Genomic DNA, 15359 nt, shown 5'->3' on the forward strand with positions numbered 1-15359 from the left:
CAAGGCGCCAGCTGGATCTGTCCGTGTAGGGAGGGAGAGCCGGGGAAAACAATAACAGAAAAGTCCCATAGAACTCTGAGATGACTCCTGCTAAACTTTCAATGGCCTGGCAGGGTGTCGCGACCTCTTTTCTCTCCAAGTCCCCCCCCCTCTCCTTAGTGGGTGGTCCAGCTGGCTCGGTGCATGGCATTATTGTCGCTGTTCACTGGGAACGCTTCTGAAGGGATCAGAAGAACACACACACACCACTTCCTCAGGCAAGCCATCCGCTGGACCCACACACAAGCCTCCGCAGGGACAGAATAATAAACGAAGCTAGACCGAGGATATCCTGGCACTGAAATGTCTGCTGACATAAACCCGGAGCTAGTAGCCTACTGTATTGTAGCCTTCATTCCGGTGACGTCCTCCTCGGGGCTGGGCTGGCTGGAGGCCACTGTTCCCCTTTTAATAAATTGTCACATCTAGATTGATCCATCTCCATTGAGCAGATTTTATTTCCCGCCTCAGTTGTGGCCAAGTTAACCTCTCTGGGATCGTTCGGGACGCTAGCGTCCCACCTCGCCAACAGCCAGTGAAAGTGCAGGGCGCCAAATTCAAAATAGAAATCTCATAATTAAAATTCCTCAACAATATAAGTATTTTACAGCATTTTAAAGATACAATTCTCATTAATCCAACCACAGTGTCCGATTTCAAAAAGGCTTTTCAGCAGGAAGCAGAACATATCATTATGTTAGGTCAGCAACTAGTCACAGAAAGCATTGCCATTTTCCAACCAATGAGAGGTGTCACAAAAAGCAGAAATTTAGATAAAGTTAATCACTAACCTTTGACGATCTTCATCAGATGACACTCCCAGGACTAAATGTTACACAATAAATGTATGTTTTGTTTGATCAAGTTCATATTTATATCCAAAAACCTCAGTTTATATTGGCGCCATGTTCCCGAAATGCCTCCAAAACATCCAGAGAAATTGCAGAGAGCCACATCAAATAACATAAATACTCATCATAAACTTTGATGAAAGATACATGTTTTACATAGAATTAAAAATAAACTTGTTCTTAATGCAACCACTGTGTCAGATTTCAAAAAAGCTTTTACTACTAATAATAAGCATATATTAGCATCTGGGACCGAGTAGCAGGCAGTTTACTCTGGGCACCCTATTCATCCAAGCTACTCAATACCCCTGTCACCAAGAAGTTAAGGGGGTGCAGTGAGAATTGCCAGACCGTGAGGTTTCATCTCTGTGAGGGAGATAAGGAGAGAGCAGGCACATGGCCACGGTAGCTTATCAGAGGCTGCCTCGTGGCACCAAGAGAGAGGCTAAGTCTGCCCCCATGGAGAACCTGGCGGGAAGGTACAAATGAACAAGTTGGAGAATATCTACCATGAACATCTGCCCATTTGCAGAGCTAGTCCAATGTGACCCAGTAACCTTGCCCGAAGACGTGTGTTACAAAGAACTAACCCCAAATAATTTGCCCCAAAGAACTAGCAAAATGTACAAACCTTAGACACCAGCCCTCCAGCTGACTGGGTTATCTTGCAGAGCTTAAAGGGATAGTGTGATTAAATTTTTGTATTTTTTTTTGCGATTCGAGGAAAAGCCCTTGTTTAACCTAACCAGAGTCAAATGAACACATGGATGACATTTTTATATGTCTGCGTGCAGAGGAAGTTGAAGGTAGTTTAGCTAACTCACAATGACTAGAAGTCTACTGGAACAGCTAGCATGCACATCAAGTTCATGTGACTTTGGGTAAGTAGAAAAAGGGCTTCGTCGCCAAAATGTTGCACTATCCCTTTTAAGCTCTGCAAGTTAACCCAGTCAGGTGGAGTGCTGAGGTCCAAGGTTGGTCAATTTTAAAGATGTATATAAAAATATATATATTTTACCTCCTTGCCAAAACACAATGAATGATTGAATGAAGCCTGAGGCGTGGAGCATCTGACTAAGAATCTGAGTATATATTTCTGATAGCAATGTGTGTGGTTCAGCGCATTACTTACTAGTCAGGAAGACTTTGTTTGACTTTCATTCAAATGTCAACAACCACCCTGTGCTTCCTTCTGAACTGGGGCCATGTTCTCAATCAAGTCCTCCACCAACCCTACCTCCAGTAGCAACCTGACTTTCTCAGGAGTGACCCCCTCCCCAATTCCACTCTGCCTCAGCCGTTGAGGGATGACCGAACGATACGCCTGCTTTGGCATTCTCGTGCCAGGCGTCTAAAGACCCAAGCAAAGGGCAATGATTGCCTTGCCTGTGAGCGGCTGCATTTCAATTTGAATGATAAAGTCTAATCCCGAATGCTTTGCCGTTGCCGTAACCGCTCACACGCTGCCATTTTGTGCCTTTGTCATTTTCCTCATTTTTCCTGGCTTATAAATGCAACTGCCCTGACCCAGCACAAACAAGCTCCCCTATCTGCATAGCCTCAGGCTGGAGGAGCGCAGCTCTGTAATCCTCCAGGGTCGTGAAGCTACCTTTCAATTAGCCAGAGGGTTAGCTCTATGGCACAGCAGATGACTATCTGTCTCAATAATCCCCCATCATTAATCAATGGGAAGCCAATGGAAGACCGAGTGCCCTAAATCCTTCAGGACTAGTACTGGGGATTGCTTTTCCCCCTCTACCCCAGCTTTGGGGCCTCTTCACTCTGTTCTGAGAGAATGAAGTTGAAACCACACACTTATTTCTCTTCCTTCCTTCCTTCCTCTCTCGCTCTCCAGCTTCCCAATGAATGACTCACGGAAACACAGAATATCTCATTTTGAGGCAGATTGCTACATTGCTATTAAACTGTGTCTGTTTGTTGATCTCTATCAACAGCCAAGGTCTGGATTCAATCTTCGCAGCAGATTTGTCCAACTTGAAATGGGTCTCAAAATAAATGTGCCTGTGTATAGTGCAGTCTTAGCACAGTAGTCACAGAGCTGATTGAGAATCAGTCCTTTATCTAAAAATAGAGACGTTCATGTTATGAATTTATTGAGTCTTAAGACAAGCAGATGCTAACATGTGTACATTATGTATGCGCTGTGGAATTGGTGTCTAAATAAGCCTGGTGGGGGGCTCCCGAGTGGCACAGCAGTCTAAGGCACTGCATCTCAGTGCTAGAGGCGTCACTCCAGACACCCTGGTTCGATTTCCAGGCTGTATCACAACCGGCAGTGATTGGAGGTCCCATAGGGTGGCTCACAATTGGCCAAGCGGTGTCCGGTTTTGACCAGTGTAGTCTGTCATTGTAAATAAGAATTTGTTCTTAACTGACTTGCCCAGTTAAATAAATGTTCAAATTAAATGTAAAAAAATAAGCTTTAAACTAAACCAATCAGATGTGTTTAGACGGTAACCCCATAATAATTGACGGACTACTGAAGGTGTATATTATCCAGTATGCAGAGTATACACATTAACAGGGTGTTCTAGCCTTTTGCGGTGCGTTTACATCTAGCCACATACCACCAGGCAAGGTGAGAATCAATACCCGATCCAGATTCACCCATCTCTGCTCACAGCATCTCTTTTGTTTTTACGATGCAGTCATTTCTTTTCAGTAACTCCTAGCAGAGGCTCATGTCCCCCGAGCTGACATTGTTGTGGTGGTGTGTCTGAGTGGGAGGGGCCCTCTCGGAGCTACACTAGTTCACCCTTCCCTTGTTGTGTGTATTGACACATCCTAAAAGCAGCCAGTCCATTTAAGAGGACTTGCCAACTGGGTGAATACAGTCTTACTGCTGCATAGAGACTGCAGCTGGTAAGAAGGCGTGGTGGATGAGGAAGCAGAGTGACTAAGGGGGGATGTCACCGAGGGGGGGGATACCTCCTAGCGTTCCTCACCTCTGTAGGGGGGCGAGGGAGCAGCTCAATTAAATTCAGAGAAGAGACAGCTGTGTGTGTGTGTGTGAGAAAGAGAATTAAAGAGACAACACTGTGTGTGTGTGTGTGTGTGTGTGTGTGTGTGTGTGTGTGTGTGTGTGTGTGTGTGTGTGTGTGTGTGTGTGTGTGTGTGTGTGTGTGTGTGTGTGTGTGTGTGTGTGTGTGTGTGTGTGTGTGTGTGTGTGTGTGTGTGTGTGTGTGTGTGAGCGAGGCAGAGACTGCTGTGTGTGTGTGTGAGCGAGGCAGAGACTGCTGTGTGTGTGTGTGAGCGAGGCAGAGACTGCTGTGTGTGTGTGTGAGCGAGGCAGAGACTGCTGTGTGTGTGTGTGAGCGAGGCAGAGACTGCTGTGTGTGTGTGTGAGCGAGGCAGAGACTTGTGTGAGAGAGAATTAAAGAGAACAGTGTGTGTGTGTGTGTGTGTGTGTGAGAGAGCGAGAATGTAGTACTGAAAGGACACGTAGGTTCCAGATGAAACGAGGGTGAGGTAGTGGCTGTCATTCAGTAAGGCATCTTTTCTCTGCTTTAGTTTCAGCACATCTGCCTGGCGTTCTCAGAAATAAATCATTTAGAAACTCAATATCTGAAGAGAGACCGGGGATTAAATTGGCTGTGGACTAAAATGGAGGAGTAAAAAATAGATTTTGCGTGCGAGAGACTTTGTGTCCGCTCCCGTATGGCTGAAAAGAAAGCGAGGGAATTGGAGTGATTGAGGAAATGCCTGGCGCGCCTCCGAGTCGTCTCCTTGAATGTGAAATGATTGAGATTGTCATGGAAACACAGGATACTTTCAGGGAAAGGGAGAATTTGGGGTTGATGGGACAGGAGATTTGAGGTGAATGTGCATGCAGAGGTTGGGAAGGCACTCTGACCCCCCCCCCCCCCCCCCCCCCAGCAGGACTTGGTACATCCACGCTCCACACATTACCTGGTGGGATTTTAATAGACAAGAGTTAAGTGCACCAAGAGTGTGTCAACCATAGGTTATTATTGGATATATACAGTTCTATACATATGGGTACTTTACCTGTACTGTACAGCTAGAACCTGAAATCGTACTCATCATTATTTTCAATATCATCCCACATCCATGTTATTTTCCCTGCCTCTTTCCTGTTCGGAGAATCTCTTTCCTGTTTGCAAATTTGAGATTCTCCGAAACAGGAAAATATTGTTCAGGTGGCATCTGCTGTTGTGCTCCTCTTCCCCTAATCTCGCTGTTGCGACAGTAATATAGGCGGTGATATAAGCTCGATGTGATCATTTTGACCCCTTTCCGGTTGATTTAGTCCTGACTCCCAACTACCCCTGTCCTATTTCTCCCTGTGCCATGGCTTTGACGCTTTCGCCTCCCCATACCCAGAATTAGATATAGACATCAAGGCCAAGCATCTCCTAAGCCCTCTGTCTTGGCAGGGCATTCCAAGCTGCCCTGTATGAGGTCGGAGTTTGGAATGGATCAAACTGCAGGTGGGCTTCAGCCTCTTATAGCGTTATGTGGCTCTGAGTTGACTTCCTCCATTGGACTGGGTCCTGGTTTACAGTGGGGGAGCGCTCATAGCCTGGGGTTAAACTAACTGACCCATTTGGTGCTGGGGGGGGCAGCAGTATGTTGATGTATTTCATCATGCATGACCACAGTGCCAGTCATTACCACTTCTGTACTCCCTTTTCACTTCCCTATCTCTGTCCCTGTCCCTCTCTCTTGTCTCTGCGTTGTTGTGCCCGATGTACGCCTCGGTCAAAATCTCAGACCCAGGATTCGTCACATCATGTGTCACAAAATGTGTTCCTCATTTATTTTGTTTCTCTACCGAAACAAGAGTTGGACCGGCTCAAACTTGGCTCACACCAACCGTAGGACCGTAGAAATGGGCAACGGGGGGCTGCAAAAAAACTGCAGCTAAAGGGGAGGAATCAATCCCAGTCAAATCGCTACAACACTGATCGAGACACCACCACCTCACTGACCGCATCTCACCAGGAGAGCACCAGAACAACAGTACTACTCCTCCTACGGAAAGAGGCCCATTAAAAACCAACCAACCCCCCCCCTCCCTCCCTTTCCTCCCTCCATTTCTTTCTCTCCCTCTACCTTTTGCTCCCCTCCTCCCCCCCTCTGCAGAGGCCATAGTGGACCCGTCCAACGCGGGCGTGGTGGCGGGGGCTATCATCGGCAGCCTGCTGGCCCTTCTGCTGGTCAGCGCGCTGATTGCCGTCCTGGTGACCCGCAGTCGCCGGCAACGGCGCGGATACCCCGGCAACGGAGAGCCAGGCCCCTACGGGAACAAAGCCCGCCTCTTCGGCGGAGCTGGCAACAAGAATGGAGGCACTGGGCTCAACATCAATGGGCCCATCTATACGTACCGCGAGAGTGACCCCGGAGCACTGGCCAAGGTTAACGACTTCCACGGCCCGCCAGGCTCCAACCCCACCGCCCACGACATCCTGCTGAGCAGCGAAATGGATGAGGCGGAGCGCAGGAAGTTCGACGCACTCGACGGCAGCCTGGAGGAGGAAGAGGAGCGCTATGACAGCTTCAGCGTGGGCATGGCGCCAGCCTATCACATCCACCGGCGCGACGACGAGATGGGAGGGGTCAGCATTTACCTGGATGATGACATGGAGTCACAGCGGGACGGGTCGGTCATCTCCCGGACTGCCATCTACGTCTAGAGAGGGACGGTCAACCAACAGGGTCCAGAAGGGAGAGCTGAGGACAGGGAGGAGAGTTCACCAACCTCCAACCACCTGTCTGGAATGATCCCATCAACCACCCTTCCCCTGCTTACTCTAGAGACATGCTTCGCTTATGATTATTTTCTATTAAAAGAAACCACCACAGAAACAAAACAAGGAGTTGAAACTGTTCTGTAACTGATGGACAAGCAGAGGGATGACTTGAGGGCGCTGCTGAATGACTAGACGTCTCGAAGTCAGTCAGTCAGTCAGTCAGTCAGTCAGTCAGTCAGTCAGTCAGTCAGTCTACCCCAAAAATCAAACGCTGTATCTCCTCTTCAATGCTGCTTTACCGCTCCATTTCATTTCAGCTTAGCAAGTGAAACGTGAAGAGTGACCGCATTTAGTAGCCAACTAATCCACGGGACTGCGAACACCGTAAAGACTTTTTCTTGGTAAGGAAATGTCACGTTCTATGTCACCTTCATGGGAAAACTTTAGACGCATTCGTAGATGCTGACACTAGTTCTATAACCACGGCTACTGCTTTGAGATGTCCTCCGGTGAACCGCGGTGTGGAGGGCAAGGAACAAAGCTGTGACTTGCTTAATGTGCATCATCGCAGGCATTCATACACAGCGTTATGTAATGGTCTTTGTATTGTCAAGATGTTTGGGCCTTAATAAGGGCCTCGTTGAAGCACGTTTGGTTTTAATGACTATTAGGCAGAGGTTCTTCCCACCTACTTAGTTTCCAAACTTTATTTTCATGCACTTTTCCTTCTTTCTAATGGCTTTGTGATTCTTTTCTTTTACATTTGGGAGACCAGCGACATGGTAGACCAAGCTGGGGGTGGGGTTTGAACCAGAGAAGTGGAGCGACCAGATCCGTTAATTTTTTTCTCCACCTGAATGTTGGCTCTGTTCATGTTGGTGGAATTTCACTGCTAAGCAGGGGTCAGCGGATCAGCTGGCACCGTCCGAGGTGTGCTAGCCTACCATGCTTAGGGTCCAAAATCAGCTTGTCTCGTTTGCCTAGGGACAGATAACAGACCCACTGACAGATGGACAGGCACACCCATCTCTAACTGGGCCTCCTGCTCTGCCTGTCAGTTTGACCAATTAGACGGGAGCACCCTCCATTTCCCCGGCAAGTCGATCAATGCGCCGTCTTTTTAATGGCAACGAGATGTTTCGCTGCCGACGCTCGAGGATCAGAGGCAGAGGCGGAATATTTCCCTCTTCTGTTTTTACCAGAACAAGCTGTTCCTTCCCCGCATGTTTAATTCAGGAGTGGAAGAAGCATAAAAGTGTTGCGCGTTACCTTGTGCGGATAGAGAGAGAGGCTGGTATTGAGTACTTGTGCGATTTAATCCAGTTAAACCAAGCTGCACATAAAGCTGAAATGATGATATTTTGCTCCCGAATACAGTAGGAATTATGAGGTGGTATGAGGTAGACCGTCTATGATCAATTATCTACTTAGTCTTAGAAATATTCTCTCTTTTTTTTTAGCAGGGCGGAATACTTAGTAGAGTATTTATATTTGTCTTTTTTTTTTGCTGCGTCTCTGTGTAATCTCTTCTGGCCTTCTAAGGGGGCAGTAACACATTAAATATGCCTGTGACTGTGTGTGGGGGTATTTCTGACCATGTGCAAGGCCCATTAGTTCTAAGCCTGGCCAGCATATGTGTTTTTGAGTTCTGAGTGGACCGAATTTGACTCTCTGCCAGACCTGGAACGAGGGTAAGGAGCTAACCCCACCCGCAGTATGTTCCACTGTCGGATTAGCGGTGTACACTTTAAAGCAGCGGCCGCGCGTGGGTGTGCTGACGAGTGTGTCAATTGTGCAAGGGTGTGTGTAGCGTGATTGTGTGTGTGTGTGATTGTGTGATTGTGTGTGTGTGTGTGTGTGTGTGTGTGTGTGTGTGTGTGTGTGTGTGTGTGTGTGTATATCCCACACGCTGATTCACCGCGTAATAGCTCAATATTATGCAGGAGTTGTTTTTGCATAATTTCATACATATGGATTGCTAAGCCTATCCTGATTTTATCTCGGGAGTCATTCATCACTCATTTCATGCACAGTAACCTCACTGATGAAGGGGTTGGGGGACGGTGATACGAAACTGCTTAGCACGAGGACCCGCATGGACATGAATATTTCACTGGCGGAGCTGGAGTGACTCAAAGGGCCTTTGGAGTGGTCTCCTGTGCCACCCCTTGACAGATGGAAACTTGATTGGGTATTGGTATCCGGGCCGCTGCTCTGAGAATATTGTCTTCGACTCCTCCTCCTCCTTTGCCTTTTTTATCACAGATTCATATCACATTATCAGATCATCACCACTGTGTCCAAATGAACGGTTTGTTTTCCTTATGATGTTTTGTGCGAATGGATGTAAGCATTTTTAACAGTCTTATGTGAAGTGTTGGTTGTGTGTTTGTTGATGTAAAAAAAAAAAATCCATTTAATTAAGTAAGTGTGTATTTATCTTCGAGGCTTCCGATAAGAAATGTTATTTAGAAGTGCTGTGTAGATTATGGTAAATTGGTCCATTAACACAGACTACTATTATGGGAATTGGTTGCAAAATAACCAATGAATACAAAATGACCTTACTGTAATTACATGTGTGTCAATGCATGTATCTTGTAGCCTACTGGTACATTATATTATGGAGGGCCTTGAACTCGAAGCTGCTCTCACCATCTTCTCCACACAAACACTCTCTCTCTCTCTTTCTTCCACAGATAAACTCACATGAGAGCATATAATCACCCTCTCTCAAGATCTGTTTCACCCATAGAATGCACACACACACACACACACACACACACACATATCTTTCCCCGACCTGACACACACCTTGAGTGCAATGCCTCCCATTAGCAGGGGCAAGATTGTTCCTCGTTGGGCTCAATCATCATTCTCCATCTTGCTATAAAGATGAACAGAGAGAGAGAACATCTCTCTCTACAGAGGCTTAAAACCTTTAATTCCCCCATTTCCCTGTTTTTAAGAAGTAAACCCAGCACCAATTTCACCAATTTCACATGGAATAAAATGCTAAGTTTCTGGGATAAAATTACTCTCCCTGTCTAAGGGCAGTGGTGGTGGTCATTTTAAAAAGCCTAATGGGTCACGACAGCCTACAATTCACGCTCGACTCTAATCTCAAGACAACCAAACAAAGCCTTAAATTCACAATTCCACCACATGCAGTATTCCCTGTGTCCCTCGTGTACATAGTATAAATAAATTGAACATAACGTGCAACAAGCATGACTAATTGATGTGGTCATGTTAGCCCAGTTGCTGGCATAATAAGATATTCCATTTTTTTCGGTTAAATTCTACAGTGGGGTATGTTTTTTTAATCTTCTTTTCTTGAGCACAATATTGACAGGATTATGACCTGGAGAATATGACTAATATTAAAATGCTCCTATATTCCCAGATGTTTGTCTCTCACTACAAGCTGCTAGTATAACGATGTTCTCTGTATCGCCATCTGACATTGTGGGTGTTTCGTTTCAGTTTGTCCTGTCACATTTATTTTTGTATTCTGGTGTTATTAAAGTATGATGGATTTCTAAATATGATTTGAGTCTTGTGTGTGACGTTCCGACAGCGTAGTGGTCCGTCTGTGAATTTGATTGTATGTAGCATGCATATCGACAATATTTTGCTTTAGCCCTTGTGGTTATTAGGTCTGCCTCGATATAGAACTGAAACGATTGTAATTACTACACCGGTGGAGGTTCCTCAGAGATAGGAGAGAAGGATCATCCTCAGTGAATTTCAGAAAAACAAAATAGTGAAACAAAATGTTTTCCTTTTTAGATTAAACTAAATATATTCACGTGACCAAATAATATATTAAAACACACCGTTTTGCAATGAAGGTCTACAGTAGCCTCAGCAGCACTCTGCAGGGTAGCACCATGGTTTAGCCAGAGGACAGCTAGCTTCCGTCCTCCTCTGGGTACATGGACTTCAATACAAAACCTAGGAGGCTCATGGTTCTCACATCCTTCCATAGACGTACACAGTAATTATGACGACTTTCAGAGGACGTCCTCCAACCGATCAGACCTCTTGCTGCATGAACTGGCATGTTGTCCACCCAATCAAAGGATCAGAGAATGAATCGAGTACTGAAAGCTACAGCTAACTAGCACTGCAGTGCATTACATGTGGTGAGTAGTCGACTCCGAGAGAAAGACTAGTTGAACAGTTTTGAACAAGAGAGGGAGAGAGAGCTAGCTATATTTCATAGTATATATTATTTTCACTTTCACTTACTTAGCTAGTGTCAAATGCAGCTAGATCGTTTAGCCTACTCAAACACCCGGCTCTAACAGAGAGGGAGGCTATGGCTGTTTGACACTGGAACTCTCCCAAGTAAAGGTAAGCTTTTGGCTTTATTCATTTATAGCCACCTGGGCTCGCTGGTGTAACCGCTAAACTGATTGTTGCTGACCACACTGTTCTGCATGATTGTAGCGGGTTTACTAACGCCTTAGTTCTAGTAGCTATGCCTATGTTGACTATAACCTGACAACGATGTAGGCTGTGTGTAGCAGTCATGGTATGAAGGTTTGGCTTAAAAGCTTATTTTTCGCCTGGTCACAGACAGTGGATGTGTTCTGTACTGAAGTCCACAAGCGAAGGGAAAATGTGAGCGGAGGAGAGCACAGATGAGAGAGGGAATTATCTATAGATATTACACAACGAGCTGTTTGTGTGTGTCTGGTATGAAAGTGTTTTTGTGTGATCAGCGATGTATTCATTGTGCCGATTCTGTTGAAAAAAAAAAAAAAGTTTCTTAAATGGTAACGAACAAAACGGGGATAAACATATCTGAATTTGTCCAATAGAAACTCTTGTTTGCAACCGTTGGACTAATGATTACACCCTAGATCAGCTAGATGCGGGCAAGACTGTGCAAGGTGGTATTGAATGTGTCACTGTCACCATTATTACTCAAAATCCTCTCGACCTGTGCACCTACGTTGGGCTAGTTTGTAGCGACCTCATGATGGGCACAGGGAAAATGACAGTCATGTCGTAGCCTAAACCTATCAATGTTACATTGAGCCGGGTGAATGGAGTATGAAAAGTCATCCAATATGCTGTAATAGTAATAAGGCCATGTTCATAAAAAAAATAATCATCCTCCCTAATCTTAAATGGCACCAACCGCCACTGTATTACACAGAGAACTGTCTGTTCTTTGTTACATTTATCACATTGTTCCACAACATCCCTATCTAGACCAGTGTAATTACCCAGAGTGCTAGAGATACCATAGGGTTATTGATGTGTAACGATCCTATAATAAACGTAGTGTAACCATCATGCCAAGACTACTGATGACAACGAGCAGTTTCTCAAGTAGCTGCATTGATGGGTTCCCTGAATGAGTTGTTTATAACAAGTGGGCTGGATGGTGTTATTTTTAATGTTGGCTACAGTTCCAAATTATATTGATGGACTTAAATAATGTGTCTTATTCAGACAAACCTGTGGTACTACATTGCCACAACATCCTTGACTGTAGTCTGAGAGAGATCGTTTATGGTCCTCCTGAGGCCACTTTAGGTCCTCGTCTGTCGCCTTGACTACGCCTCTTTGCGGGACTCTGTCAAACCCTTTCTTCATTCGGACCTTTTAACCTTGTTGACCTAATGCAGGCGATTGTGACATGAATGGCATAGTTTCCGTTCAGGGAACGGTAGTGAAAATAATAACCTTTTTGAAGATCTCTGGACATCAGGGTTCTCCAACTTGCCCCAGGGTTCTCCAACTGGCCCCAGGGTTCTCCAATTTGGCCCCAAAATAGAAAGACTCGTGATCATATGCAAACATAAGCAAGATTTTAGAATATTTGACTATAACATAATTGATCTCTTTGGTCTTTTTGCAGTCTGCAAATGATTTGTAATTAATTATGGTCTGGCCCACGACCATCCGCTCAACAAAACATCGTCCCGTGGCTGAATCTAGCTGATGATCCCTGCTGTACATGGTGTGGAATAATAGTTTCCGAAAGTCAACCTACCTCAAGTCTGCTGGCATGTAAAGGCTTTGAAAGGTTAGACATTGTGAATGATGAGCAACAAACAATTACCTCAGACAATCTACAATCTTTGGGTGTCAACTGACAAGGTGGAAGGATAGCAATTGTTTTTGGCGGGGCACACAGGCTGAATGTTAAATAATGCACCAGGGCGCATAACGATTGAACTAGACCTATTTTTATTTTTTTTAAGTAATGGAATGTAGTTTTTCAAAATTGTGTAATCAGGTAGAGCTGACATGCACAAAAAATGTGTTTGCATATTATTCGATTAGTTCCACGCTGTTTTGAACAGTGACTGAGATTTCTTTCCTCACGAGACCTATGTGTTAGAGAATGTGAATTGTTATGGATTTTGTAGGTCACCGTCTATGCTAATTATTTTCTTCATTAGAAAAGACCCTTTATCCCCCGGTATGAATGGAAGACAGGCATGTCTCAATTCCCAGGCATGTAAAAATTCCACGCCAAATTAGAAATGAATTATAAATTATATTGAAACTGAGATACAAAAACTGTAAAATAAACAGCCTAACACATTCTCCCATGGTATTACTTGTGGAATGTCATTGTTTATACTAAGTAGACCATAAAATTGCACTGGAATGCTGAACGCCGGGAATATTTGAAATAATTTTCCTTGACTCTCCAATAAGTGACTCGCCCACATGACCTGTAGCTCGTTGTTTACCTTTGGGGTTGGGACCTTAGCCAGAGGTTGGCAGGGCTAGCAGAAACGCTTGACAGTCTACTAAGTTTGGGTCTGCCGGCAGCTTGCCTGCCTACAATATATCGACAGGCCACTAATGACTCTGGCTGGCCAGTATTAATGGACCGGCAGGGCTGTGGACGGCCGCACGGGGGCCTTTCATTGAGCCCTGTGTGGACCGCCCTGGAGCCTAGCTGCTCTGCTCTCACCTTTCCCGCGCCACTCAGGCTGAATGGATTGACATAGATTGTCAGATAAATGGCCTAAAGCGTATTTTCTCCAGGTCAGTCTCTCAGCGGGATGGACAGATGGACAGGATTTGCTCACTGGTTGACTAGTTCGCCGCCTCCTGAATGTTCTTTCAGTTTCTCATCAGAAACGGTCACATTTGTGTCTGTGTGGCAAGTTTTTTTTCGCTGTCAGTTGTCACAGCACCTGAGAGCTCAAATCAAAATCAAGTAACATTTTATTTGTAACATGCTTTGTAAACAACAAGTGTAGACGAACAGTGAAATGCTTACTTTCGGGTCCTTTTCCAACAATGCGGTAAATATATGGTGACACGAGGAATAAATACACAGTGAATACCAATAACGAGTAAAAATAACATGGCTATATACACTGAGTGTACAAAACATTAGGAACACCTTCCTAATATTGTGTTGCACCCCTTTGGCCCTTAGAACAGCCTCAATTCTTTGGGGCACGGTCTCCACAAGGTGTCAAGAGTTCCTGGCCCATGGTGACTCCAATGCTTCCCACAGTTGTCAAGTTGTCCTTTGGGTGGTGGACTTTTCTAGATACACGCGGGAAACTGTGGAGCGTGAAACCCTGCAGACACACTAACCGGTGCGCCTGGCACCTACTACCACACCCCGTTCAAAAGCACTTAAATACTTTGTCTTCCCCATTCACCCTTTGAATGGTACACATACACAATCCATGTCTCAATTGTTTCAAGGCTTGAAAAATTTCCACTGATTTGAAGTGGATTTAACTGTTGACATGAATAAGGGCTCATCGCTTTCACCTGGTCAGTGTCATGGAAAGTGTTCCTAATGTTTTGTACACTCAGTATTTTTGGCAGAAGATTTATCCAAATCGACTTACAGGAGCAAGTAAGGTTACGGTCCTTGATCAAGGGCACATCGGCAGATTTTTTTTCATCTAGTTGGCATGGGGATTCAAACCAGCGACCTTTTGGGTTACTGGCCCAACATTCTTAACCGCTAGGTTTCCTGCTGCCCTATACAGGGACTACCAGTACCAAGTCGATGTGCAGGGGTACGAGGTCATTCTAAAAACAGCAGCTGCCAGGAAAAGCCTACAGTAATGTGTGATACCTGTGTGAAAGATCACATGTCCCTCGCTGTTTTTGTGAAATTAGAACAATTAGAACATGCGATACTTAAAACAGGTGTGGCGTCTTGCGCGTGAACCTGCGCATGAGGGAACACTCAGAGCGAGCTTACCTCGCTGAAGCACCTTTTGATAAGGCAAATGTAGCAACAGGATTCAATGTGTTTCCTGGGGTGCTATGGCTTACCATCTGACCTGGAATCAGCCTCCACTAACCTCTCACAGTGGTTACCTGTCAGTATCTGAGGTGATGTGGGTGAAGCTAATTGATCCTAGGACCGTGGGTAATGGACAGTCTAGTGATAGCTTTCCAGCTGATCTGGAATCAGCATTTACCAACCACCCACAAAGTGGTCACCTGTCGGTATGTGGTGTTATGCGGTCTACAGTAGCTAATCCTAACTGATCCCAAGGCAGTGGGTAATGGGTAGCACTGGCTCGCTAGCTACAGTGACATGGTTCGGAACAGAGAAGCAAGGAAGTGACACTGAGACAGGGAGAGGAAGTTGACCGTGGGCACTTGGAGACTGGACATGTCATTTTTGGTTCGGCTCTCTGCACAGCGGTGACAAAAGCCAAAGGGTGGGAGATACCAAACGGCTGCTCTCTTTCTCTTCTCTCTCTGGCTTGAAAAG

General features: G+C 45.4%; 1 protein-coding gene across 2 annotated transcripts in view; it reads left to right on the plus strand.

The window, feature by feature from the left end:
* Window positions 1–15359, plus strand: part of LOC124043550 (poliovirus receptor-like) — an 80992-nt gene that overhangs the window by 29085 nt on the left and 36548 nt on the right. Inside the window, exon 7 of one of the 2 annotated variants that reach the window (XM_046362245.1) lies at window positions 6018–10176. The exons of the other annotated variant lie outside the window; for it this stretch is intronic. Within the exon in view, the coding sequence (XP_046218201.1) occupies window positions 6018–6568 (551 nt within the window). The 3' untranslated portion in view covers window positions 6569–10176. Of the gene's footprint in view, window positions 1–6017; window positions 10177–15359 lie in introns of those variants that run through there. 2 annotated transcript variants of the gene reach the window in all.

This window comes from Oncorhynchus gorbuscha, linkage group LG09 (genome assembly GCF_021184085.1).
Source record: "Oncorhynchus gorbuscha isolate QuinsamMale2020 ecotype Even-year linkage group LG09, OgorEven_v1.0, whole genome shotgun sequence".
In the NCBI taxonomy this organism is placed as follows: Eukaryota; Metazoa; Chordata; class Actinopteri; order Salmoniformes; family Salmonidae; genus Oncorhynchus; species Oncorhynchus gorbuscha.